The sequence below is a fragment of the Prionailurus bengalensis genome, chromosome E2 (genome assembly GCF_016509475.1).
Source record: "Prionailurus bengalensis isolate Pbe53 chromosome E2, Fcat_Pben_1.1_paternal_pri, whole genome shotgun sequence".
Lineage (NCBI taxonomy): Eukaryota > Metazoa > Chordata > Mammalia > Carnivora > Felidae > Prionailurus > Prionailurus bengalensis.
This window is the reverse complement of record NC_057352.1, coordinates 8,842,521-8,869,462: the sequence shown is the minus strand read 5'-3', so window position 1 is coordinate 8,869,462 and position 26,942 is coordinate 8,842,521. Positions and strand designations below refer to the sequence as shown.

General features: G+C 54.2%; 1 protein-coding gene across 7 annotated transcripts; it reads left to right on the top strand.

Moving 5' to 3' along the window:
* Positions 1–900: 900 nt before the first annotated feature.
* On the top strand, positions 901–26,942 carry KASH5 (KASH domain containing 5). Of its 7 annotated transcripts, none has more exons than XR_006300282.1 (20): positions 901–1,005; positions 4,148–4,285; positions 7,703–7,807; positions 8,313–8,499; positions 8,988–9,052; positions 10,284–10,350; positions 10,582–10,743; positions 11,205–11,322; positions 11,655–11,705; positions 16,707–16,784; positions 17,043–17,099; positions 17,407–17,466; positions 18,133–18,197; positions 18,361–18,448; positions 18,689–18,817; positions 21,922–21,980; positions 23,742–23,787; positions 25,238–25,381; positions 25,511–25,575; positions 25,661–25,712. XR_006300282.1 is itself a non-coding variant. In XM_043600274.1 (20 exons), the coding sequence occupies exons 1-20, from the start codon at positions 984–986 to the stop codon at positions 26,035–26,037; spliced, it is 1,821 nt and encodes a 606-aa protein (XP_043456209.1). In that variant the 5' UTR covers positions 901–983; the 3' UTR covers positions 26,038–26,942. The 7 variants fall into 7 exon arrangements, 5 of the variants coding, with proteins under 5 accessions (XP_043456209.1, XP_043456208.1, XP_043456210.1 ...); XR_006300283.1 differs by having other exon boundaries at positions 25,658–25,675; XM_043600274.1 differs by lacking the exon at positions 25,238–25,381 and adding an exon at positions 25,896–26,942 and having other exon boundaries at positions 25,661–25,777.

The following is a 26,942-nucleotide window of genomic DNA, read 5'->3' as shown; positions in this document are numbered from 1 at the left end:
GTAACAAAAGAAGCAATTATTACCTCCGTTTCTGGGAGGAAACCTGAGGCTCAGAGAGAGCCAGCCATTGTGCCAAGATCACAGCTAGGAAGGGATGGAGCCAAAATTCAAACCTGAGAATGTCTGACTCCAGGCCCATAGCCTTGTCATCAACCCAACACTGCCCAGTAGTTAAGAGGCATGGATTCTGTCCATTCATTCACTCATTTATTCAACACTTTTTTTTTTTTTTAATCACTCACACTGGGTCAGCCACGTTCTAGCCCCCAAACAGCTTCCTACTGCATATAGCTCACGTTCCAGTGGGGGTGACACTACACAAATCTACAATATGTCAGGTCGTGAGATAGGGACCTCTAACGGAGGTTAGCGAGATGAGGGCCTAATGGAGGCAGCGTGGCAGGCAAAGGTCGCTCTGAGAAATGAATGATGGTGGGGTGAACCGGAGGATGCAAAAGAATCCCTTTCCTGTGTCTCCGCTAGCAGAAAGGAGGAGTGGATGGGGCATCTTTGTCCCAAATCCCCATTCCTGGGAGCCAATTTTGGATGTAATTCTCTTCTCTCTAGCCGGAAAGGCTGAGAATACTTTTTCCCACTCCCCCCTATAGGGAATGAATGAAACTGAGGAACAGTCTTTCAGGGATCTGTTAATACATCGCGACTAGAGCCACAAAGGGCGCGGCAGTGGTGAGGCAAGACGGGGTAGGAACATCATTGTGACGGCGATGGGCAGCCTTGCACGGAAGAGAGGGCAAAAAGGGCGTGACTTAGTAGCTGATGAAAAGTGGGGGGTGGACAAGGGGTCCCTCAAGCCAACTGGCCCATGGCACCCAAGCTTGAGGCCGGAGAGAGGACCCCAACGTAGGGGACGCAGGCGCCCCTCGCTTCCGCTGCCTGCCGCCCTCCCTCCAGCTTTGGCCGTCCCGGCCGATACGCGTGCACCCGCTCGGCCAGGCTGGGTGCGCGCCCGGACAGTCCTGCGCATGCGCGGCGTCCCGGTTGCAGGTAACCGACAAGAGTAGCGCGAGCCTTCCCCCGGTGTGCGCCTGCGTCGTGGGGAGGCGCCCAGGTGGGGCGGGGCTTAGGCGCCGCGCGCGCCCTCGGTCTCGCCCCAACGTTTTTCTGGCGGGAACGGCGCACGTGTACCTTCTTCCCAAGCAACTGCCTGGTGGTAGGTCGTGGGCCCCGGCTGTGTCCTGAGAGTGGGACGTGGGCTCAGGGACGCCCGGGATGTGGTGGGGTTCCCCAGAGAAGCCCTGCCAGAGCCCCCCAAATCCTAGGGCACAGCCCCCAATATCAAGGCCTTCCAAACCTTGTTAAAAGTTTTCGTGAAATCCTGATCAAAACCCCTCAGAAATACTGAGAAGGACTCCTAGGAACTGTGATAGATGACCCCTGAAATCTTGTCAGAATCTTCTAGAAATTCTGTCAGACTTCTCCCTCAGACCCTGCCAGGCCACCCCGCAAAAATCCTGTTACGCTCCCTTCCCAAATCAGAGAACCCCCACCCCTCCCCGCGTCCCGCCTCGCCGAAATCCTGTCAGAGATTCCCGGAAATCTTGTCAGACCCACCAACAATCCTGTCAGGTTCCCCTCCCAAATCCTATCAGAGACCTCTGAAATCCAGACACCCCCAGAAATCCAGAGACGCCCCAGAAATCTGGTCGGAGACCCTCTTGGAACCCAGAGGCCCCTTTAAAATCCGAACCCCTTTAATTCCTGCCTGTGTCCTCCTCCTGCTCCAGCCTCCCTGTGGAAGACCCTCTGTGATTGAGGAGAGCCTCCCTCAGCCCCTCACCGGGAGTTTATCCCTCAGTCCCTGTCAGAAGCACCCGGTGCCAGACCCTCCCCCCCCCCCTCGCTCAGATCCCACAGCCATCACCCCCCTTCTGCACCCTCCAGCATTGTACAAACCCTGGAAGGCTCTCTCTTCAAAGGCTGCTTTTTCTAGAACATTCTAAAAGCTGCCAAGAAGCGTGCACTCCATGGCTGTGGACCCGGCTGGCGCCAGGGAGAGCAGGGTGTGGGGAGTACTTGGTGAGGAAAGGCATGACGAGCAGGTGGGGTGAGGACAGACAGACCCCAGGTGACCCTATGTGGACCATTTGCCCCAGTGTGCCCAGTGCAGCCCCGATGGGCATAGTTGTCCAGCGTAATTATTAATAGCACCCTTCTCACTCTTACTTTTTTTTTTTAAAGTTTTTAAAGTTTTTTTTTAAGTTTGTAAGTTTTTTAAGGTTTGTTTTTTTTTTAATTTTTTTTTCTCAACGTTTATTTATTTTTGGGACAGAGAGAGACAGAGCATGAACGGGGGAGGGGCAGAGAGAGAGGGAGACACAGAATCCGAAACAGGCTCCAGGCTCTGAGCCATCAGCCCAGAGCCCGACGCGGGGCTCGAACTCATGGACCGTGAGATCGTGACCTGGCTGAAGTCGGATGCTTAACCGACTGCGCCACCCAGGCGCCCCTAAAAATCATTTTCTTTTTCTAATGCTTATTCATTTTTAAATTTTTAAAATGTTTATTCATTTTTTGAGAGAGAGTGAGAGACAAAGAGAGAGCAGGGGAGGGGCAGAGAGAGAGAGAGGGAGACACAGAATCCGAAGAGGGCTCCAGGCTCTGAGCCATCAGCCCAGAGCCTGACACGGGGCTCGAACTCATGGACCGTGAGATCGTGACCTGGCTGAAGTCGGACGCTTAACCGACTGCGCCACCCAGGCGCCCCAAGTTTTTTTTTTTTTTAAGTTGAGAGAGACAGTGTGAGCTAGGGAGGGACAGACAGAGCCAGAGAGAGAATCCCAAGCAGGCTCCTCACTGTCAGCACAGAGCCCGATGTGGAGCTTGAACTCACGAAACTGTGAGATCATGACCTGAGCCAAAACCAAGAGTCAGACGCTTAACCGACTGAGCCACACGGGTGCCCCAACACTCTTCTCACTCTTGAAAGTGTCCTGGGTTGGGACGATAAGTCGTACGGATGGTCAACCTGGTTGTAATGGAGGTAGGGCAGGGCATTGTCAGGGCACAGAGGAGGGAGTCCCTCACTGGTCCCTAGGGGACCCCAGGGACTCAGGGAAGGCTTCCCAGGGAGGCTTCCCAGGGCAGGGGCCACATGTGAGGATGGTGCGTGTGGTACCACCTGGGCCTGGGAAGACCATGCAAAGGTGCAGAACTCCCACGGCTGTGATGAGCGGGAGGGACCTAGAGGTCAGCCAGTGGAGAGAAAAGTGACAAAAAGGGGCAAGGAATTGCAGGGACGAAGACTCTGTCCCACACCAGCCAGAGGGGCTAGGACTTAGCCCTGAGGGCACTAGGGATCCATGGCAGGGATTGGCGCAGGAGAGAGATGGGGTCCAACTCGCACAGGAGGCCACTAGTTCCAAATACAGACTGATATGGCAGAATGTCGGTAGCCCAGGGTGGTGTTGGAACCCAGGGACGGCAGCTGGTTCAGAAACATTTTCCCAGAGGAGGAGATAGATAAGCCAAGGCAGGAAGGGCTGGAAAGGAAGGCGTCCCAGTCAGATACCCCGAGGTGGGGACAGCCAGTCCAGTTTGGGGGAGAGCACGCAGTTCAGATTTGCTGGAACAGCAAGTGTGATTTGGGGTAGGGAGGCGGGAAGGGCCAGGCTGTGCAAGGCCTTCAATGCCAGGTCCAGCGTCTAGGCTCTGTCCCTGGTGTACTGGGGAGCCACGGGAGAACACTGGGCAGGTCAGCTCTGGGGCGCTGCTGGGGATGGACGGGGAGGGAAAGACTAGAGACTGGGAGGCCGGGAGGAGGGTGGGCCCAGGGCCCAGGGGGAGAGGATGGAACCCAGAGCTGTAGGGAAGGAGAGGAGGGGTCAAGTTAGAATCATAGGGCAAGAGGGACAAGGCTAGGGACTTGACAGGCTGTGGGGAGGAGGTGGGGGAGGGAAGCAAGGAGGCAGTGACCCCCATCCACCAGCCCCCTCTTTGATCTCTGCTGCCCACTCCTTGGCCCCCCATTTTCCCAGCCCACACCTCCAATTCATAAAACAGGTCTGAGCGGGAGCTGCTCTGGTTGAGGCAGGGGTGGGCAAACAGGTTCTGAGAACCCAGAGCGGCCTGGGGCACAGGTGGGGCAGGGTGGCTGGTCTGAGGAGGCCATTCCCCTTTGTCCTTCCAGGAGCTCTTGGAGCAGACGATCCTTTACCAGTCCCTCCCAGTGATGGGGGCAGGCTGTTAGTTTCTCCAGCAGCTGTGGAGCGACCAGGGTGGCCCATGGATGTCCCAGAGGGCCGGGCGGGTGGCCCCGCTGCAAAAAGTAGGTGGCTGGGCCCCTGTTCACCCCAAGGGAGGATGAGGAGGGGGCAGTGGGTGAGTGGGTGCCAGCTTGGGGACTTGAGAGAGGTGGCTTAGGGTGACTGAGCCTCCACTTTGGTGCCGGGGTGGGAGGGAGGGAGCTATCTTTGATGAAGTGCCGATGTGCGCCCTCCTGTCTGGATACCGTATCTCCTTTGCTCTGGGGAAACTACAGCAGAAACCTTAGCAAGCTCTGTTCCTTCCTCCCTAATGACCTGCTGGGTCGCCCCTCACTAGTCATTCAGATCTCTGCTTTCTGAAAAGCCTTTTCACATACCCTCCCCTCTCCTGCTTCTCTTCATAGCACTGCTTAGTCTCTGTCTCTCCCACTGGGACATGAGTTGGGTCTTTTTTTGTTTTGGGGTTTTTTTTTGGGTTTGTTTTTTAATGTTTATTTAATTTTGAGAGAGAGAGAGTGGGAGCAGGAGAGGGGCAGAGGGGGAGGAGGACAGAGGATCTGAAGTGGGCTGTGCACTGCATTGACAGCAGTGAGCCCAAGCCTGATGCGGGGCTTGAACTTACAAACTGTGAGATCATGACCTGAGCCAAAGTCAGAAGCTCAACCGACTGAGCCACCCGGGCGTCCCGACATGGGGGTCTGTCTGTTTTATTCACTCTGGCATTCCTGGTCCCTAGAGCAGTGCTGACCAACATGTGAGCCATAAATGTAATTTTAAATTTTGTTACTAGCCACATTTAAAGGTAAAAAGAAACAAGCAAAATGGAATGGGAATAATAGATTTTACTTAACCTGATGTGTCCAAAGTGGTATCCTTTCAGCATGTAATTAATATAAAAATGTATTAGAGATATTCTTTTTTTTTTTCACACTAGGACTTCAAGATCTGGTGTGTGGTTTACACTAATAGAGCATCTCAATTCACACTCGCCACAGTTCAAGCACTCAAGAAACTTATGTGGCAAGTGGCTGCCCTATTGGTTAGCGCTGCCCTAGAACAATGTCTGACATGTAGGAGCTCAATTATTGTTCTTGATTTGTTTGGATGGATGCAAACCAAGGGGGTGTGAAAGCCGGCTTGGGGAGGAAGACGCTGGGTTGCCCTCTCTGAAATTCATCTGCTAAGTGGGAGAGCCCAATGTGATGGGGGAGGAGGCTCCCACCCTTGGGGAGAGGCAGGGCCGCTTTCTTAGAGGCTCCCAGCATCCAGCAGCAGAGCCTGCATCTTTTCTCAAAGCCGCAGGCCTGGACTCTGGCCTCAGGAGTCTTTCCAGAGGGGAAGGTAGGAGACAGACACCTGGGTGCGGGAGGCAGCGCCAGGGCTGGCAGACCGAGTGACCGACATCAAAACTTCTCCGGCACCAGCAGAGGGCGTGCGGGCCCGGAAGATCCCTTGGGCCGGGGCTGAGCCGCCTTTGGGAGGCTCCTGAAGGAAAGGGAAGGCCACACCCGGGAGAGATGGAGACAGAGGAAGGCTGGGGGGAAAAAGCCAGAGAGACAGCAGGGCAAGGAGAGAGAAGGCTTGGGGAATGGAGAATCACTGAGATATGGGAAAAGAAGCCCAGAGCTGGAGACACGGGGAAGAAAATGGGGGCAAGGAACACAGAGACAGAGAGGCAGGGCCCCAGGAAGAGAGAGATGGGGAGGAAGATGGAGAGAAAGAGCCAGAGAGAAAACTAGAGAAGGGCAGAGACAGAGACACAGAGAGGGGTAGAGATACGGAGGATGGAAATGAAGGGAAAGGAACAGAACAGCACAGGCAGAGTGACATCTTCCTGAGGGGCCCCAGATAGACACGTGGGGGTCCTCTGAGCCAGACGTCCTGGGTTGACTCTGGCTGAGCAGCCCTGGGGAGTGACCTCGCTGGACCTCAGGGTCCTCCTTCATAACCTGGGTAGCACAGTGAGAGGTGAACACTGCAAATTCAGGTAAAGCCCCAGCATGGGCCCTGGTGTCTCCTCTAATTGTGGGTTCCCTCCCCCCTTCCCTAATAGCATGGGTTCAAACCTGTGGGGGCTGAATGTTAGCTCTCTACAATGAACCCTGGAGATTAAAAGGAATTAGAGCACCTATGGGTGCCTGGCTGGCTCAGGGTTGTGAGTTCAAGGCCCACATTGGGCATGGAGCCTACTTAAAAAAAAAAAAAAAGAGCCAGGGCAAGTTCCTAACTACTCTGTGCCTCACTCACCTCATCTGTAAAGTGGGGCTACAAATAGCAGTGGCCGTGGTCCATACAAACCCTCAGAAGAGGAAGGGCACCTACTCATTTGCTAAATGAATGTTCAATTCTGTTATCGAGCCTCCACCATGGGCCAGGCCTTCTGCCCAGAGCCTTTCCAGATTTTCTCATTTCTTCTCTAGGAGGGAGGGAACACCAGCCCCATTTTCCAGAGGAAGAAACTGAGTCTCAGAGAGTCTGCATTCCTTGCTCAGGTTGCCCCTTGGGCCAGCCAGACCCAGCAGCCTGTGCCAGGCCTGCCGCAATACCCAGTTGTTCAAGGGTAGGGAGCCTTGCAGGTCACTTCCAGTCCCAGAGAAGTGGACCCCAGTAATCCCTGGGGTAGAGGATCTTCCCTTGTATCGTGGAGAATTTATTGAGTGCCTGTATATGCAGGCACTGTTGATACAGCCGTGGACAAACAGACATGGGGGCGTTTACATTGTTTGTCTGTGCTGGGAGGTCTCTTCCCACACACAAACCTAACCCTCCCAGCCCTGGTAAGGAGGAACCACTACCTGCCCATTTTACTGGTGGGGAAACTGAGGCTTCAAAAGGAGAATGGACTTGCCCATAGTCACGTAGCTGGGCTATGAGCTCCTAACCACTCCCCCACCACTCACCCTACCTAGATCACCCATCCCCTCTCATCTCGGGCCCCTGGCTGTGGGCTGCAATGACGCCAGCCCCGCCTGGGGATTCAGGTAGGAAAGACAACCGGCCCCCCAGGCAGGCTGGGAAACCGGAGATGTGGCCGGCAGAATCGATCCAGGCTGCCCGCGCCTTATTGGATTGTTCCTGGCTCCTGGGCCCCCCTTCACCCTCAGCTCCTCCCAGAATCCTCTCTTCTTTGCCCTCCTCTGCCCCAGCCCCCTCTGAGCAGAGCCTGGGAGGCCAGGGAAGAGAGGAGGAAAGGGTGATTTCAGAGCCTTGTTTGTTATCTGGGCTCCTGAGCTGGTCAGACACAAAGGATTAGAAGCAGGGGGGACTTCCTGGCCTGAAAGAGGGGCCCCATATCCTCAGGATGGGGAGCAAGGAGGCCCTTACTGTTGCTGTCCCCAGCCCGAGCTTCCTGCTGTTCCCCCCCCCAACTCCAGGTAGCTCAGGATGAATTCACTCCCCTCTGCAGGAGCACAGGACCTGGGGTCACTCCTCTTCTTGTTCCCCTTCTTATGGGCGGGCTGGCCCTCTTGTCTCCTCAGTGTATCTCTGGGACCAGCTGGAGGAGGGGAGCCTGGGGACGCTGCTGAGCTTAGAGGAGCAAATACTCAACTCGACGTTCGAAGCTTGTGACCCCCAGAGGACAGGTGGGGGACAGGATGAGAGCCTGGCAGCCCTGGACCTGGGAGACACAAGGAATAATAAGGGACAGAGATGGGGAGGCTGGAAACTGGGGAGCCATAAAGAGAGGGATGGGCTAGGGCCCTTTCTTGGGGGTCCTACAGACAAATGGGTGATTGTAGGAAGCTTCTGGAAGGATTGGATAAAGGGACCGAGGCCTTTCAGGGTGAGGACATTAATGGAAGAGGGTAGGGCCTAGGGAGAGGGAGGGAGGGCAGCCACTGAGGGCCTGATGGGGCATAGCAGGTCCTCTTGGGTCCACCCTGTGAGTGGTGATGACTGGGCTCCATTTCCAGGTGAAGAGTTCAACTTAGAGGAGGGGAAAGGACTTGCCCAAAGTGTCTCAGTTAAGCCATGGTGCAGAGGTGCTGCCAGCCCAGCCACTGGCATCCTGCTTTCAAGCCATTGCCTGTCCCTACTCCCCTCCCCCCCACTTGCCCTAGACTCCCTCACGGCATGCTTTGTCCCCAGGTATCGTGACTGTGACCCACGTACTAGCCTACCTGGAGGCTGTGACAGGACGGGGCTCCCAGGATGCACGCCTCCAAACACTGGCCTGCAACCTGGACCCCAATGGAGAGGGCCCTCAGGCCACTGTGGACTTGGACACCTTCCTGGTTGTCATGCGGGATTGGATTGCTGCCTGTCAGTTGGATGGGTGGGTCTCTGCACCTCTCCCCTCCGCGCCCCCCGGAAGTCCTTCCTGAGATCTAACCTCATTCATACCTGCTTACTGCAGCCAGCACCCTTTGGGCACAGGGACCTACTGTGGTTTGGAGGAGGCTGAGGAGGAGCGAAAAGTAAAGAGATGGGGTTGGGGGGAATGGGGTGGAAAGTCTGAAGACAAAGTTCCTGGGATGGGGAGGCAGAAATAAAAGGGGCTGGAAGGAAAAGTTGGGGTATTAGGGGGCTGACTGAGGCCCCTCCCCATCCCTTCTCCAAACGCAGGCCTTGCCTCTCCTGCTTTTCCATCTGGCCCAGGGCTCTTGCCATCTGGCCTTACCTTCCTCCCCACGGTGGTGCTGTCCATGCTCTCTGGCTCTCACCTGACCCGGCCCCTCCTCCTGCCACCAGCAATCCCCCTTCGTGGCTGGTCAGGATTGGGGGTGGCTGCAGGGGGCTCTAAGCCTCATCCCTTTGATACAGGGGATTAGAGCTGGAAGAGGAGACAGCCTTCGAGGGGGCCCTGACCTCCCAGCAACCGCCATCTGGTGAGACTACTATATATAGAATGAAGCAGGAAGGCCCGGGGTCAGACAGTGGAGGGACTTCCCACCTGGAGACAGAGCCAGGGGCATAGGGTGGGACCCTTGGAACCTTAGCTCCATCCTGGAGCTGTGAGTTTGGCTTTCTAGGCACCTCCATGACTGCCTTCCCTCCTTTCTTGACCTTTTGGGGTTTTTTTCTTCAGGAGTTGGTTCCAAGTCCTCCTCCTAACCCCAGCCTATCACAGAGGCCTGTAAGGCCCTGCCCACCTCTCCTTGTCAGCTCTCTCCAGCTCCCGTCTGCTCTCTAGTCCCTGCTCCCTTGGGCCTCCTGGCTCAGCCTCTAATGCACTCAGTGCCTGCCCACCACGGTCCTCCCCTCAGGTTATTCCCCCTAAACTTCGCACACCTGGGGAACCCTCTGTGGGGAAGCCCTGGGAGGCCCCAGGCTAAGGTCCCTGGCAGTCCAGGCTCACTCACAGCCCTCCTTTCCTGTAAAAACATGATTAACCGATTAAGTTACCTGCCGTGCTATTTGGTTAGTTGATTCGCTCACCATTTTATCCCTAGGACCTCACACACAGGAGGCGCACCGTAAAAAGTGTTCCCGTTACACCTTATAAAACCAAACAAAAGCAAAAAAAAAAAAAAAAAAAATACAGCTTCCTGGACATTCCCTTAAACTTTCTCCAGTTGGGCTTGGGGGCCAGGGGAGGGTCAGGTCAGCTCCTGTTGAGGAAACACCCCTCTGGGTGGGGGAAGGCTGGAGGCCAGGAGGCTGGGGATGAGCTTGTGGTGAGGAGAGGGCGAGGAAGGGGAGAGGGCGAGAGGAGAGGGCAAACCCTGAGCCAGGACTGGCTGACACAGAGAGGAGAGGACAGAGAATGGGGAAGGAGGGCAGGAGGGCCCGGGCTCCAGTGGACTGTGGGGATGAGCCAGGACAGCCCAGTGGCCGGGAGGGAGGGATACTGGGAGGAAGAACAGGTTTGGGGGCAGCTAAGGTGCTGCCTCATCCTGGATGTGACGGAATCGGGGCTATGAGTGAGGGCCAGCTTTTGCTCAAGGTACCAGTGAGCAAAAGGCCTTTCACTTGGTGGATGTAATTGTAGCCCCAGGAGTAGATGACATGACCCACAACAAATGTGAGGGCGAGGCTAGCGGAGGCCAAGCCCGAGTTCTGGGGTGGCCCAACACCTAAGGTCACCGGGGAGCCCACCACCCTGCCTGTCTTCCCCAGGATGCCCAGAAGCTGAGGAGCCAGCCAACCTGGAGAGCTTTGGAGGCGAAGACCCCAGACCTGAGCTGTACCTATTCTCTCCCCCGCTGCCCTCCAGCCTCCATGTCATAGGGCTTGGGGTCCTTCGGGAGTGGGTGAGGGATGGGGGGAGGGGTGCTGTGCTGATGGCTCCAGGAGAGCGGGGCAGTCTGTCCTGTTTCTCTCTCTCCAGAAGAACCTCATGTCCCCACCACCCCCTCCCCAACCTGGGAAAGGAGGTCGGAGCTGTGGCCAGTGACCTGCCCCTCCCTGACCCCAGGCCCGCCACAGCTGACCTGCTGAGCAGCCTGGAGGACCTGGAGCTCAGCAACCGCAGGCTGGCCGGGGAGAACGCTAAGCTCCAGCGCAGCGTGGAGACAGCGGAGGAGGGATCTGCACGCCTCGGGGAGGAGATTGCAGCCCTGCGCAAGCAGCTTCGCAGGTGGGCCGGCGCACCTGTGTCCCTCCTGACCAGGCTTCCCCCCCCCCCCCCCCCCCCCCCCCCCCCCCCCCCCCCCCCCGTCACTCTCCTCTCCACATGCTGTCTCCGCACCTCCTGCCCTGTCTTCAACCCTGCACTGTCCCTTTCTCTTTTGCTCTTTTTCTTTTGTGTCTCCCTAGTTCTTGTCTCTTGACCTCTTGGGTTCAGACTTCCCTCTTCATTTTTCTCTGAGTCTCCGTATCAGCAGCCTATCCCTTTCTCTATGCTCCTGTCCATCATGATTCCCCTATTTTAGTCCTCCTGCTTTCTCTGGGTCTCTGTCCCACCCCCTTAGTCTTTTAGGTAGAAACTGGGTCTCTGTGCCCCACCCCCAGGTCTCTGTTACTGCCAGCTCTGACTGGATCTATCTCTATGGTCTCTGTTTCCCTCCTGCGTGGCCCATCTGCCCCGCCCCCACTCAGTACCCAGCAGGCTCTGCAGTGTGCCAAGGCTGTGGATGAGGAGCTGGAGGATCTGAAGACTCTGGCCAAGAGCCTGGAGGAGCAGAATCGCAGCCTCCTGGCCCAGGCCCGACAGACGGTGGGTTCTGGGCAAGGGGCACGAAGGTGCCTTCTCCCTTTCTTAAAGAGTCTGAGCAGCGGTGTCTGACTGTGAAATGGGAAGGTGCAGAGGTTACCCTGGCTTCCTCCCTTCCTCCAGGTCCTGCTTGCTCCTGACCTAGGGCTCAGATCGATTTGCCATCCCTTTTATGACAAAGGGGACAGCAGGAGCCATCAGGGCTCCCAGACCCCTTCTCCCAGCCTTGCTCCTTAATGACCCAGACCCGAGATGTGTTCCCAGGTCGGGGAGAAGGGCAATATGGGGGCAAGGAGGTCCTAAGAAAGCCTTTGTCCTCTTTCGCGGCTGCTCAGGAAAAGGAACAGCAGCATCTGGTGGCCGAGATGGAGACTCTGCAGGAGGAGGTGAGCTGAGGCCCAGTGCCCACCTAATCCCTTCCCCGGTCCTCAGGATTTTCCCCTCCCCGCCCCGTCTGCCCCAGACATCCTCAGTAGCCTGCACCCACTTATTCTTTCAGTCTGTAGAGGGAGACCCCAGAATCCCAATAACATATGAATGTTTCTGAAGGTCACATCACTGCATGTGAGGACTGCTATGGTTAGTAAGAGTGAGGGGCGTGGGGCGGACTGCCTGGGTCCATGCTGGAGCTGCCTCCATAAGCATGGGTCAGTCTATTGCTTCTCTGTACCTCAGTGTCCTCACCTGTAACAATGGGCAAAATAATAGAATCTCCCTCACTGGGTTGTGTGAGATTTAAACAAAAGGATGCTTATAGAGTATTAGGTATGAGGCAGGACCACTGGAAGTGTTCACTGAAAGTTAACCAGTATTGTTCATATATTAGCATTTTTATGGTGGAAAGAATACAGGCCTTGAAATCAGCGAGTTCAAATCCCATCTCTGCCACTTACAAGATGGGCCACCTTTAGGCATGTGACTTCTCCTTCCCGAGCCTTTGTTAAATCCAGATCCATCTAGTCATCTTAGATGGAAATGAAACTCATCAATTGATAATGAAAATCGTCACTACCCCCCACAAGGTGGCATCTAAGTTGCTGGAGACCCACACAGCATCTCAGTGCTCCAGGAGGTGGCGGTCCTCGCTCAACATCTGCTCTCTCTGCTGGTCACAAGATTGATGTTCATCATCCCATCTGGTCCTCATCCTTAGTCACCACCACACGCTGGCATCCACTGGGAGGCGGGCATTGCCTCTGGTGTCTGGATGTACAGTCCTCACTGCACCTGCAGGTGGTGGCCCTCGGGACCCCCCAGCACATGGGGGCCTCTGGGGCTCTCCCTCAGCCACTTCCATACCCTTCAGGGGCCAAAGAGGAGGCTTGGCTACTTCCCTGAGACTCTTTGTGGCCATAGGGGGCCTCGTGGGTCTCTCTCAGCCTCTGCTGCTCACACAGCTATCTCAATTCTGTTATTCACAGGCCTTGTTGGGGCTGAGACTGAGCTGAGAAATGCTCTCTGATTCCCAGACCTCCCAGGGGTTGTGTTGTTCAATAGCATCCTTCCTCTTCACCCCCACCTTAGCTAACCCGGGGCTGGGGGCTGGCTCAGGGCATGTTTCCCCTCTACTGCTCTCTTTTTTGACCCTCCTGCACCCCTCTCCTGACCTAAAGATCTTTGCTGAGTCCAGGCAATGATATTGATTCTGCCTGATCCCCCCAAATCTCTTTGTCCTACATCTGTATTGTAGCTTTTGTATTCAAATCCAAAACTTCTCCACTATTCTTCCCTGGCTCTTCCATGAGAGTTCCATCATTTGGAACAATGGGAATTGCCACAAGATGGCTGCCACAATGTGAGGCATGGGGTGTAGCCAGGAAGTAACTGTTTCTTCCAGAACATCACTTTTTAAGAACAGGGAGAAATTCTCCCTAAAGCCCCATGGCAGAACCTCCCTCTTCTATGTTACTGGACAAAGTGATATCATATGATTATAGCCAAACCACTCCCTGGCATGGGTAATCCAACCGCTGATGGGCCAGAATACTTACAGCTCCAAGGAAGAGAACACAGAAGAAATGGTGGCTTCAATCCAAAGGGCACTCATTTCTGTAACAAGAGGCTTTGAAGGTCTCTGGATTGGTTTGGTGATTCAGGCTTGTTCATCTGCTTGTGGCCTCGTGATCACAGATGGCTGCAGCCGCTCTGCCCTCACAGTCTCATCCAAATCAGGCCAAAGAGGGACAGGGGAGCCCAGCTAATGCTTCTCCCATAGCTCTCTTTTCGTCAGAAGGAAAAGGCTTCCCAGGAGCACCCCCACTGTACCCACCACCCCAGCATACCTCTCTTCCATCTCGCTGGCAAGAACTGGATCGCATGACACCCCCAGCAGTGAGGGAGGCTCAGCCTCTGGAGTGGGAGATGAACAAGTCAGAGGGGGTGACAATGGCTGCTGGGTTAGCTAACAAGCTACTTCTGAATCCTCCGAGATTTCCATCTCATTCACCCCAGACCAGGACCCACCTGCCCATGTGGAGAGTGGACCCCCAATGAAAGCAGAAGAAAGAATAAGCAGGGTGAATTGCAGCCAGAAGTCTGGGCCTCCTCCCAGCCCAGAAGGCCCACTGCCAGGTCAAGTGCCTTGAGCGGTGCCTGGGGCATCCTAGGCGCTCGATAAACCAGAGCTATTCTTGGTCGCTTCCCCTCCACCTATCCCCTCCCCTCGGCAGCCTACAGAGCATCTATAGATCGAGTTCTCAAGTTACAGTAGAATAATGTTAGAGTAGGGGACACTCAGACACTCAGTTTTCCTACAGAGAATCTACAGAGCAGGGCTCGGGTTACTGCAGAAGAAGGCGGGAGAGGCTGAGTAACCAGGTTCCCTGCCGAGTGGCCCAGGATCCAGCCTGCAAATCCCCTACCAGGTGGACAGATGTTGACACAGCATTCCTGGTCCGTCCTTCCTCTGCCCTTCACCTGGCAGCCCAGGCCGCTGAGACTGAGAGTGAGGGCCCACTGATGGAGGATTTGGAGCCGAGCCAGCTGGAGAGAAGGAGGAGCTGGCCTGGGTATCCCCAGGGGCACTGAGAGGAGGGGTGTGGCGAGGGAAGTCCACCTGCCTCTTTGCGCTGAAATGCTTTTTGCCCATGGCTGCTTCCCATCGAAGTCAGTGCAAGTTGCTATAGTATTGGTGCCTGGAAACTCCAGACTGGATTTGGGGCCGTTTTATTCTCAGATCTCACAGCATGGCTGGCCTGTGCTGCCCTCTCCCAGCCCCCTTGTTCTCTCAGATAATTCTCACCCTGGAGGACTCAGGGTGCCCCAACACTGCTTCTTCAGGAACCCCCTCATCCGGGATCCCACAAGGCCCAGGGGCTAAGCCTCATCAGAGTCTGCCTCCCATGTTGTCATCATCTACTTCTGCACCGGTCTCCACCTCTAGCAATGAGCTCCCCTGAGGGGAGAGACGAAGCTGGTTCCCTGTTCTCACCCAGGGCTATGTCTGGCTCAGAGAGTCTGGGGGTTATAATTGCAGCATTTAGAGTCAGATTTGGGTTTGAATCCACTCACTCACCATTTAAAGTTTCTTAGTCCCTCCACTCCTCAATTTCCTCTGCAAAATTGGGACAGGGGAGGTGATCCCGATAAAAACATTAACACTTGGGACAACCAGACATTACATTCTTCCTGAATGGCGCAAGAGGACACGTTTAGCAGCACCCGTGAAATCTTCCTGCCAAAAAATGGAACAGGAGCTTGGCCAGGGCCCTGGATCTACTCACCAGTTTAGAGGAAATAAAGAGGTTGGAGGAACGGGGTGAACATCCCGCACAGGGAATGAGAACTCAGTAAGTCAAATCCAAATGCTCCTGTTCTACAGGACAAATAACCTGATTTCTTCCACAAAAGAAGGGCCCCCAAAAATGCCATGGTTGGGGAGGTGGGTGACCACTGTCAGATGAAAAGGAGGCATTTCAACTAAAAGCCACGGTGGACCTCATTTAGATCCTCATACAAACCAAATAAATGTGAAAAGGCATTTGTGAGATAACTAAAATGAAAAAATGAAACAAAAATACAGGGAGTGCCTGGCTGGCTTACTTGGAGGAGCGTGCAACTCTTGATCTCAGGGTTGTGAGTTCGAGCCCCATGTTGAGTAGAGAGATTACTTAAATAAATACACTTTTTTTTTTTAAAGCACCAATTCAGTATGAGACAACAGTAAGGAATGATCCATTTTAAGATGATAGTGGTATTGTGAGTTTACTAAAGGAAAAATTCCTCAAGTAGGAAATAAAAATGCCAGAGTAGTTATAGGTGAAATAATGTGATATCTGGCATTTGCTTTTGAATCATCTGTTAAACAAAACAAAATCCTTGGAGGATAGGGGAGAAACTGGGGAAATGTATATAATTATCAAGGTTGGGTGATGGGCCATGCACATTCATTGTACTGTTATTTTCACATATGTGTGTGAAAAGCACTTACAAAGTTTTGAAGATACCTTTAAAATTATACATTTTACATTTCCTGAACATGTTGGTATATGCCAGGCAATTACCATATGCCATATATGTTTTGTGCTTATTCCATGTAGTAACATGTGTTTGCATGAATTATCACCTGTATAACCCGGGGCAAGTTGCACAACTGTTCTGTGCTAGACTTGCCTTCATCTTTACAATGAGGTAGTAAAGGGGTATCTGGATGGCTCAGTTAGTTCAGCGACAGACTCTTGATTTCAGCTCAGGTCATGATCTCACAGTTCATGAGTTTGAGCCCTGCGTCAGGCTCCACGCTAACAGTGTGGAGCCTGCTTAGGATTCTCTCTCTCCCTCTGTCTGCCCCTCTCCCACTATTTCTCTCTCTCTCTCTCTCAAAAGAAATAAACTTAAAAAAACAAACAAACAATGGGGGGTAAGAAATGAGTTAGCACTTGCAAAGCACTCAGTACAGGTTAGCAGTCACCATTAGCTCATTTAATCCACACAGCAGCCCTATGAAATAGGTCTATCTCATCTCCATTTTTTTAATAAGTTGTTCTAATGTTTATTTACTTTTGAGAGAGAGAGAGAGAATGCGAGTGAGGGAGGGGTAGAGAAAGAGGGAGACGCAGAAACTGAGGCAGGCTCCAGGCTCTGAGCTGTCAGCACAGAGCCCAACGCGGGGTTCAAACTCATGAATTTGAGATCATGACCTGAGCCGAAGTTGGAGATTGAAATGACTAAGCCACCCAGGCAGCTCTCATCTCTGTTTTTACAGACAAGCACCCAGTGATGCACAGAGAAATCAAAACTGAGATCTTACAGGATGGTTGGAGGGATTAAATGGGCCAAAACATAGAAAGCGCTTAGCATGAGGCCTACTGCATATCAGCTGTTCAGGAAATGTCAGCTGTGAGTACTAACGTGCCGGAGGGGACATGACCGGTTGTTCGTTCTTCCAGAACGGGAAACTACTGGCTGAGCGGGACGGAGTGAAGAGGAGAAGTGAGGAGCTGGCCACAGAAAAGGACGCTTTGAAGGTGGAACCTCTTCCTCCTGCCATTTTTACCAGTTTCAGCCACTCTGGCCTAGTGAGAACCGGGGACTTCCATCAAGCCATCAGGCTCCCAGGGCTCCGGGCAGCTTGGCTGAAATCCCTCTCGGGATAGCTGATGTCCAGAGACATCGTGGGAGGTTGAGGAGAGGGGCTCGAGAGAGCTGGGTGGGCCGGGGAGGGCAGCGCCTGCTGAGGCAAGTCCCGGAAGGCCGGACAGATGGACGGGCTCCTTCCTTGGCAGCGGCAGCTCTTTGAGTGTGAACGCCTCATTTGCCAACGAGATGCTGTCCTCTCTGAGGTGAGGGGCCCTAGGGTGGTAAGGGGACATTCACCTTCCATATGTGCCTGGCCATCTCCCACCCCTAGTCTAGAAAGGGAGGTCCCGCCAGGATCTCCTCCATGGATATGCAGCCTGGAGAGGTCAGAGGGTTCCCTGCTCCCAACACCAGGCTCACAAGCATGACCCTGCAGGATCTAGAAACCTGGTGCTTTCCCTCAGGCCCTAGCTCTTCCCCCCCAAGCTCACCCTTCCAGTCTCCCCTACCCCTTGCCTCAGTGTCTGTCTGGGGCTGGGCCCAGTCTCAGTTACCTTTGGGCCTTCCCAGCGTACTCAACATGCAGAGAGTCTGGCCAAGACCTTGGAGGAGTACAGAACGATGACTCAGGTAGGCGGCTGCCCTCCCACCCTCGGCCCCCTGCCCAGCCCCGCTCTTTTGCCATCTCTGGGATCTGCTGCCTCTCTCTGTTCCTGCCCATCTTTTGTGGAGTCTCTATACCTGGTTTCTTCCATCTCTACTACTGTGTGTCTCTCCCTCTCTGTTTCCATCTCTCTCTCTGCCTTTTCTCTTGTTCTCTGCTCCTTCCCTTCTCTCTCACTCTGTGTATCTCCATCTTGGGTCCACTTTCATTCTTTGTGGGGGTCTTCTCACCGCATCTTCCCTGCTCATCTTGCTCTGTGTCTGCCTTTCTTTGATCTAGTCTGTCCGTCTCCAGGGGTCACTACTCTCTGTTGGTCCCTGGTTGTTATGAGTCTCTTACACCCTGCTTGTCTTTTGCCCCCCTGTGAATCTGTGTCCATCCATGTCTTTTGTTCTGTGCGTCTCCATCTCTGCCTTCCTTTTCTTAATTTTCCTGGCCAGTAGGTTACCTTCTAGGTTCCTGCTGCTCTCTGTCTCTTGTTGGCTTCCTAAGTTTCTTCTCCTTGTCTCTTGGGAATATGTGTCTGGAGAGCTCAAAAAAGTTGGGGAAGTAGAAGTGACGGTAAGGGGAGCCCAAGGCTGAGAGGTAGAGAAGAACAGAGAGGCCAGGGTCCCCCACTGCCCCCTTTGCAGGAACTGAGGCTGGAAATCTCACACCTGGAGGAGCAGCTGAGTCAGATCCATGAGGGGCCGGATGAGTGAGTGGAACGTCAGGGGTGGAGGAGGCAGGAGGAGAGCCCAAAGGCAGGGACCCCCAACCTCCAGCCACAAGGTGGGCAGGGCCACGACCCCAGAGTAGGTGGACCGAGGGGTAGTAGGCAGGCACAGAGAGAGCCTTCCCCCTCCTGACGGTGTCACTAGGCTACCGGAAGGGGCCCAGGTGAGAAGAGCGGGCTGGACCCAGGCGCTGCCCCCGTCACTGGGCGTGGAGATCCAGGCCATTCGGCAGGTGGGCCCAGCTCCATGGAAACACCCCAACCCCCGGCCGGCCACGGCTCTGACCCAGCCCCGATTCTCACCCCAGCCCATCTGCCCCCCAGGACCATCTCCGTCCTCAACCCCATCCCTACCCCGACCCAGCCTCACGCCAGTCCCCTGCCCTCCCCCACCCCATGCCTCAGCCCATCTCCATCCCCATCTTCTGCCTTCACCCTGGCATCCCTGGTCTCAGAAATGCCTTCCCTCCCAGAAACAAGAAGTGGCAGACTCCGCTCTCTCCAGCCCTCTCTGTGGAGTGTGGCAGTGGGAGGAGGTCATCATCGAGACTGAGACAGACGAGGAAGCTGAGTTTCCACCTGAAGCCCCAGCTGGGGCAGAGGTGAGCATGGGAGGGGCTCAGAGACCACCGGCGTCCAGGATCTGGGAAAGGGCCCTGGGGCTCCACCTGCCACCAGCTTGTTGCCCATCCCACAGGCAAGTGTTGAAGGGCCTGCTGGACACAGAGCCCAAGCCAGACAGGACACCATCCCTGCCCCCTAGAGACCAGCTCGGGAGTGCAATAGACCGTAAACAAAGCAAACACAAATTGCCTGCTGGTAGTTTTTGTCAGGTGGAAAACACTGTCAGGAATCATTATTTACCAGGGTCTGCAGGGGGGAAGGTAAGACGTGAAGCGTTCTTCCAGACACCGGAAAGATACGTTAAGCTTTTACTTTTGGGTTTTTTGGGGGTGGTTTTTGCATGTGTGTTTTCTTGTTGGTTTTATTTTTCTAAAACTTATACTTTTTGGATGCAAGCACCTTTAGGAAAAGCTTAGCAAGCCCACTGTGAAATCTTGAACTCAACCAATAGCTGTTGTTTTAGGACTTCTGTAATTGCCTGAACAGTATTTCAACACCCTTTGAAACAACTGGCACAGCTCATCTTCAGTGTCCACAACAGAAAAGTGAGATTTTAATCCATTCGTGCCAGAAGTCTTTGTTTTTTGTTTTTTGTTTTTTTCCAGAGAAAATATTGCTCACAGCTCTGTAACTGCATCATCTTGAGAATTATACTGCTTCAGAATTACCTGTTTACCATTGGGTTTTTTAATGTTTATTCTTATTTATTTTTGAAAGAGAGAAAGAGAACAGCAGGGGTGAGGCAGAGAGAGAGAGAGAGAGAGGGAGACAGAATCTGAAGCAGGCTCCAAGTCATCAGCACAGAGCCTGACACAGGGCTCCATCTCACAAACTGTGAGATCATGGCCTGAGCTGGAATCAGACGCTTAACCGACTGAGCCACCCAGGTGTGCCTACCATTCTTTGGGTTTTTTTTTTTTTAATTTTTTAGGTTTATTTATATTTTTTTAAAATTTTTTTAACGTTTATTTATTTTTGAGACAGAGACACAGCATGAACGGGGGAGGGGCAGAGAGAGAGGGAGACACAGAATCAGAAGCAAGCTCCAGGCTCTGAGCCATCAGCCCAGAGCCCGACGCGGGGCTCGAACTCGCGGACTGCAAGATCGTGACCTGAGCTGAAGTCGGACGCTTAACCGACTGAGCCACCCAGGCGCCCCATGGGTTTATTTATATTTTTAAGAGAGAGAGAAAGAGAACGAGTGGGGAGGGGCAGAGAAAGAGGGAGAGAAAGAATCCCAAGCAGAGTCTGCACCAGCAGCACAGAGCCTGGTGCAGGGCTCGAACTTATGAACCGAACCATGAGATTGTGACCTGAGCTGAAATCAAGAGTCAAGAGTAAGTCGGGACACTTAACCAACTGAGCTACCCAGGCGCCCCTGTTTACCATTCTTAAAGGAGAAACTTGTCTCTCTGCTCACGTTTTCCCTGGATTGAGAGATGCTTCTGTGTTTCCCTTTGACACCAGTGCTGTTTGATTTTTCATTTACCTCCCCCAGCATCTCTGTGAGGTAGACATCCTCATCCCTCATCCTGTCACGTATGGGAAACTGAGGCTCAGATAGGTCACACATCCCCAGTCACACAGCCTATGGGCAGCGGAGTCACAGCCCTCAGAGGAGGTGTAAGTTAGAGTGGATTCTGCTGTGAGCTCTCTGATGCCCCATCCAGGGGGACACGGACCCAGGCTTCTGGCTGCCACCTGCTCTGGGTCCTGGAGCTACCACGTGGAGCCACTTGGAGCCAGAGGGAGAGATTGTGCAGAGCGGCCATCCTAATGCAGGACGATGGGTGTGCAGAGGTGGGCGGCAGGCCCTGAGGGAGCCCAGCGAAGGGGGCACCTGTGTCAAGTGGGAGACTGGAGAGGTGTCACAGGGAAACTGACACTTGAGCTTATTTGGGGAAAACTAGAGGGAGAAGTGGTGTGAGGAAAGAGATGCCTTCCTGGCAGCACAAAAGCATATAACATGCTCGGAAAGCAGAGGGAGTTGAGGTGTCTAGTGAGCCGGGAGGCCATATCACGACAGGGATTCCCTGAACATCAGGCTGGGAGACTCTACTTTTCTCCATCGAGCCACAGGAGCCACAGGAGGCACAGGAGGGCTGAGAGCGGGGAGGGACGAGGTCAGCTCTGAATGTAGAAAGATCCCTTGCAGGCCACATGGATTCTGATTAGAGGCCAGGAGGCCAGGGAGGAGGCTGGGGCAAGAGTCCAGAGGATGAAGTCTGAGCCAGGCCAGGGCCCTGGGATGGAGAAAGAGGAATGATGGGCAGAGAAAAGTAGGGCGGGGGGGACACAGCTGCAGGCAAGTGGGCTGGGCACGCAGAGTGCTGGGAAGGGAGAAGCCAGAAAGATGCCAAACTTATACTGCGTCCTAGTGAGATGCAGATCCTGAGGGGCATTTGGGGGGCTACCTGAGGTCAATGGGTACACAAGGCTGGAGCTCAGGAATGTATTTAGAAAACAATATCAAGTCGGTGGTCCGGGCCACACACGGAGATGTCTCCGGAGAAAACAGGACCTGGATCCTGAAGGAGAACAGCTATGGAGCTGCCCAAGACCAGGAACCTGGGAGGGAAAGGGGATCTGAAGGGAAACGCTGAGCCTCCTTTGGGTCCACGTGAGTGCGAGAAGTTTATGGGAGTACGAGAGGTTTGGGGGACCTGGACTCCTGGGTCCTGAATAGAAAGGGGTCCAGAACAACTCTCCCGTTTCTGGCTTCTGCTCTGAGAGGGATGCAGAGCCAGCCTCAGTGACAGAGCCCAAGAGGAGGGCAGGTCCTAGATGCAGGCAGTGAATTCTTTTTTTTTTTTTTTTTTTAATGTTTGTTTATTTTTGAGAGAGACAGAGACAGAATGCGAGTGGGTTAGGGGCAGAGAGAGAGGGAGACACAGAATCCAAAGCAGGCTCCAGGCTCCAAGCTGTCAGCACAGAGCCCAACGCGGGGCTCAAACTCACAAGCTGCAAGATCATGACTTGAGCCAAAGTCAGACGCTCAACCAACTGAGCCACAGGCGCCCCAAGGTGGTGAATTCTTGCAGGTGTCGCAGCCTGGGAGACCTAACCTGTTCTTTTCCCACAGAGAAACTTCCAGGGAGAGCCAGCGCACCCTCAAGGAGGAAGGAAGGAGCAATCGATGTGGTAAGAAGCTTGTTCCTTCCAGAGCCATCCCCCTGCGTTGAGGTAACACCAAATTCTTGGATGAATTTGAATAGCATACAAGGACTGGAAGAGCCCTGGGGGAGCTGCTCATCATTCATTCATTCATTCACTCATTCCTTCACACTGAGGCCACCCTGGGCCTGTGACCCAGGATGAGTCACACCCAGCCCTGCCTTCAGCATCTCCTAGCCTAGAGGGACACAGACTCTGACCTGGCTGGCTCTGTGAGAACATCTGACACTTCACTCCACCTGCGGGGGAGGCTTCCCTGGGAGGTAATGCTTGAATGGAGTCCTGTAGGAGCAATTTTCATCTAGGAGACTCTCAGACAAGAAGACAGTTGTCAGGCAGATGGGACAGCTCAGTCACTAGGTCACTGAACACGCTTCTCCCGAGGCCTCCAGGGAACGCTGGGATGAATGAAACCCATTGGGTCAAGGGCGAACACCCATGTAGTTACAAGACAATTGGGGACTCTAGAATCAGACAGCCTGGGTTCAAATCCCAGCTTGGTGACTTAGTGATGGGGTGGTGGGCCATGGAACCCCAGCCTTGTGATTGTTCCGAAGCTTGGATGCAGGCCTCCAAGGAGAGATAAAGCACTAGATGTCTGGGCCCACTCTCCTCCGGGGCCCTGGCCTTGGGGCTTTCCACACCCCCTCCTCTTTTTCAGGCTCTCCGCTGAGGCAGCTAATGAGGCTTCCTGCCACCAGCCTCTAATTGGGCTCCTCTGAGAAAGCTGAGATTGGGCGGGAGGGGGGCTCCAGAGCTATGACCTTCCCTAGCGTCACCAGGGAGGGGAGGGAGGGGAGAAGGGGCTGAGCAGCGACAGGGGCGGGGGCTGGCCATCTGAGTTTCCCAGGAGCAGGACAGTGTGATTCACAGATTGGGAAGCAAGGGAGGTAGTGAATCCTGTGGTCCCTAACAATGGGTAGGGGTGAAGGCTCCGATCCGAGAGGAGCTGGGGGAGGAGCCACCTGGGTCCCAAGTAGAAGTCCCAGGGGATGAGACACCTCTGTGTCTGAGTGGGGCCTTACCAGCCTAGCTGACTTTGGGGTGCTAATTGAAGAAACAGCTGTGTCCTGAGGTTGTCAAAGTGGTAGTAGCTGGAGGATGGATCCCTGAACCCAAATGGAGGTGGTAGCTGGTGGTGTGGACATCTGGGTCTCTGAGGGGCATTTGGGCCAGACAGCTTGAGGTCTGAGTCTCCAAAGAGGCACTTCAGAGAGCTGTAACCCTCGGGGGAGCAGAGGGTGGATGCTTGCCCACCCCAGAGAATGACTTGTGGGGTGGGGGGAATTGCTCACACAGTTGGCTTCTGGAATCTCAGTCCTAAAAGTAGATCCAGAAAGACTGAGACTCACTAAAAGTGGCACAGCCCACCAGGCACAAAGTGGGGGGTGGGGTCTGGACCTGCCCCGGAGTCTGGGAGAGCCCTGAGTCTCTGGTGTCGGGAGAGTAGGAGAAGAGAAGCCGTGGCTCCCAGCTAAGGCATCAGCTGGAAACATAGCGGCTGAGAAAGCCAGTTGTATGAAGAGCGTGTTGAAAATTCCCCTGCAAAATACATACGCTGACCTACACACAGCAGTTTGCTCTTGGGGCTCCAGGACACCCCCACGCTCATCCATGATGCCCGGTCTGCATTAAGACCCCTGCTTTAAAGGTTCATCCAGCTCCATAGTGGGCAAAGGGAAGCTAGGCAGAGGGAAGATGCTTGCAGTGACTTTTTTGTCTTCTCAGGTTACCCAGAAGACAGGAAGAGGAGGAAGCAGAGACCCAGGTCAGGGTAGGCAGTTCCCAGCCCCTACCTACTCCAGGCCCTGGAGGAGGTTGATGTACGGGCAGCTCCTCCCAGCCCTCACCCCACACCCCCACTTCTCCTGAGCAGACAGAAAAATCATTTGGCCAAGAGATAACAAGGCCCTTGCTATAGCTAATGAGAGCGGACAGTGCTGTGGGGGGAGGCCTGCAGGCCAGTGGGCGGCCAGAATGTTCCCAGGGGACCCCCCAAGCACATACACAGGGCTGCAGCCGCTAAGCCACAGGCCTCACAGACGTGGCTACACCCCCGGAATGCGAAAATGCACACGCACATGCGCCCACACACAGGAAGGGGCCGGGCCCTCCCCAGCCAGCCCCAGAACTCCCTGGGGCACAGCGCCTGTCACAGCCCCCTTGCCTATCACCACACACACCCGCTGCTTTGTTCCTCATAGCGCCAGGGCACAGGGTGAGGTGCGGGTGACAGTCCCCATTCTCTGGCAAGGAAAGGGAAGGAAGGAAGCCTGGAGAGGAGGGGTGAGGAGCCTGGGTCCTCAGGTTAGGAATGTGAGAGCCCAAATGTACACCTGGTATCTGGGCTCTTTCAGGCTCCAGACCATCCAACGTGGTCTCTCTGAACAGCCTGACCCCAAAGCCACCTCCTACTCCCTTCCATGGAGACTGGTACCCTCCTCAGTTATCCTCACAGCTGACTTGACAATGATCTTTACCTAGCTGTCAGGGTGGGGTGAGGGTTAAGGACCATGTGTAAAGGGCCTGGTGCAGAACAGGTGTACATTAGGTGGCAGTGGTCAAGGTAGTGGCTGAGACTGGTGTTCCTGTTATTCCTTATTATTGTTACTATTGCCATCAGCATCATCCATGGAACAAAAGTGTGGGTGCGAAAGCCTGAGAGCAACAGAGGGGATGAGATGGCCCCTGGACAAATATTTGGGGCTTTTTTTTTTAAGTTTATTTTTGAGAGAGAGACAGAGAGACAGAGAGAGAGAGAGAGAGAGGAAATGCAAGCAAGTGGGGGAGGGGCACAGAGAGGGAGACACAGAATCAGAAGCAGGCTCCAGGCAGGCTCCAGGCTCTGAGCTCTCAGCACAGAGCCCAACAAGAGGCTCAAACTCACGAACCACGAGATCATGACCTGAGCTGAAGTTGGACACTTAACCAGTTGAGCCACCCAGGCTCCCCTTTGGGGCTTTAATCTTAAGGCACCTGCAGGTTCTGATACAGGCAGGGAGACAGACCCAAAGAGCGTGCCCACGCTGGACTAGGCCCAGCACAAGGTTGGACTCTTGGAGAAGATGAGGTCTCTGCCCTCTGGGAACTTGGATCCTTCCAGAATCAGATGCAAATGGAGCTAGCAATATTGAACAGCACACACAATTACCCAGTGCTCACTCGGTGCCAGAAACTGTTCCAAGCACCCTCCGCTATTTTGCTTTTTACCTGTGTTCCCTCAGGCAGACTCTCCTTCAGCCCTGTGAGGTGGGTACATGTCAACGACCCTGTGCCCAGATGGGGAAAGTGGGGCCTGGAGACGTGGGGTGACATTCCAGAAGGACACACAGTGGAAGCTGGCAGAACTGGGAAGCCCACCTGGTGGTGTATGTCACGGCACTGAGCCACTGTGTTCCAACCCCTTCCATGCAGTCACTTCTGTCCATTGGGCTAAACCAAAGGCCTCTCCTAATCCAGGAGCCAGTGTCTCAAGTCCGTTTCCTTTGTCCTTTCAGGCCAATCTCCCCATCCCTCTGGGAGACCCTCACCCTGGAGACATTCCAGGAAGCCTTCCTGAGAGGTAACAGGACCCACGGGGACTGGAGGGGACCTGGAGGTAGGGGAAAGTCCGGCATGATTGCCTCATCCTTTTTTCTGCCTAGCAGCCCTGCCAAGCCAGATCTGCAGCGAGCCCTGGTGCCTGTGGTGAAAGAGCTGGTCCCAGTCAGCAGGCCGGACTGGGGCCAGCTCTGCCTAGCCCCCCTGCACCCCCAGCCGCTCAGGTGTGCCCCAAGGCAGTCCCGGAAGGGAGGGTGATGGTCACACACGGGGACATTGCCCACCGTTGAGACTCTGGCAGCTCCCTGGCCCCTCCCTAAACTCTGTACTGCCCCCCACCAGGGTCACCCGGCACCCGCTGATCCCCGCTCCAGTCCTGGGGCTGCTGCTGCTGCTGCTTCTCTCTGTCTTGCTGCTGGGCCAGTCCCCACCTCCGACCTGGCCCCACCTTCAGCTCTGCTACCTTCAGCCGCCCCCAGTGTGAGACACCCTGAGTAAGGTCTAGTCAATGAACGCCCCGGGACTCTTTCTACTGTTATTACCATTGTTGTGCCATCGTTACCTGGGAGCACCCCAGTTCGGGGACCCCAGATACAGTACTCCAGGATCTGCACCCCCATACTGGGTTTTTAGGTGATGTCTTTTGTTTTGGTTTGGTTTTTTGATATTGGTGACTACATTTCTTAATAGCAAACATATCCAATAATGGACTAAATACTAGGTGGGTATTTTTCTCATGAAACAAGTCTGGAGAAGGACAGCTGTGGGCCCACAGCTCAGAGTCTCCACAACTTGGGGGCCAGGAGGGCTGTGATTCTCTATGATTCTCTTGGCCCTTCCCTTTTGCTCAGGAGATGGCAGGCATAGCTTCACACGTCGCACCTGCAGGAAGCGTGCACCTTTTTTAAAGAAAAAGCAGTAGCCTTCTCAGGGCCAGCGGCAGACCTGTGTTTATGTCTCACTGGCAAAAATCTCTTGTTGTGACCACTCTTAGCTGCAAGAGAGGCTCAGAGACCGAGCACCCTCCTGGCAGACAGAGGGAGAAAGAGATGTGGGCCGGGCTCACCCCACAGATGTCCTGTGCGGTGCAAACAGCCCATGGGAAATGGACCAGTGTGCCATTTGTTCACTCATCACTTCCTGCTCATTTGTTTGCCACAATTAGACCTTCGAAGATAAAGCTGTAGAAAAACAGGCCCTCCAATGCCAGGCTGGGGAGTGCTGGTTTGCTCCTAAGGATGATGGGAGCTCTGGGAGATTTTATTGCTTGTTTTTGGTTACTTATGTTTTAACTGAGATGTAAGTTATGTACACATAAATGGATGTGCTCTCTTCGGCAGCACATATACTAAAGTTGGAACCATACAGATAAATGGACAAAATCTTAAA

Bases quoted from the DNA above. Each gene is read 5' to 3' on its own strand.
- KASH5 (XM_043600271.1), top strand. From the start codon at position 984: ATGCGCGGCGTCCCGGTTGCAG. The intron at 17,467-18,132 runs GTAGGCGGCTGC...CCCCCTTTGCAG, and splicing joins AGTACAGAACGATGACTCAG to GAACTGAGGCTGGAAATCTC. The intron at 25,576-25,660 runs GTAACAGGACCC...TCTGCCTAGCAG, and splicing joins CCAGGAAGCCTTCCTGAGAG to CCCTGCCAAGCCAGATCTGC.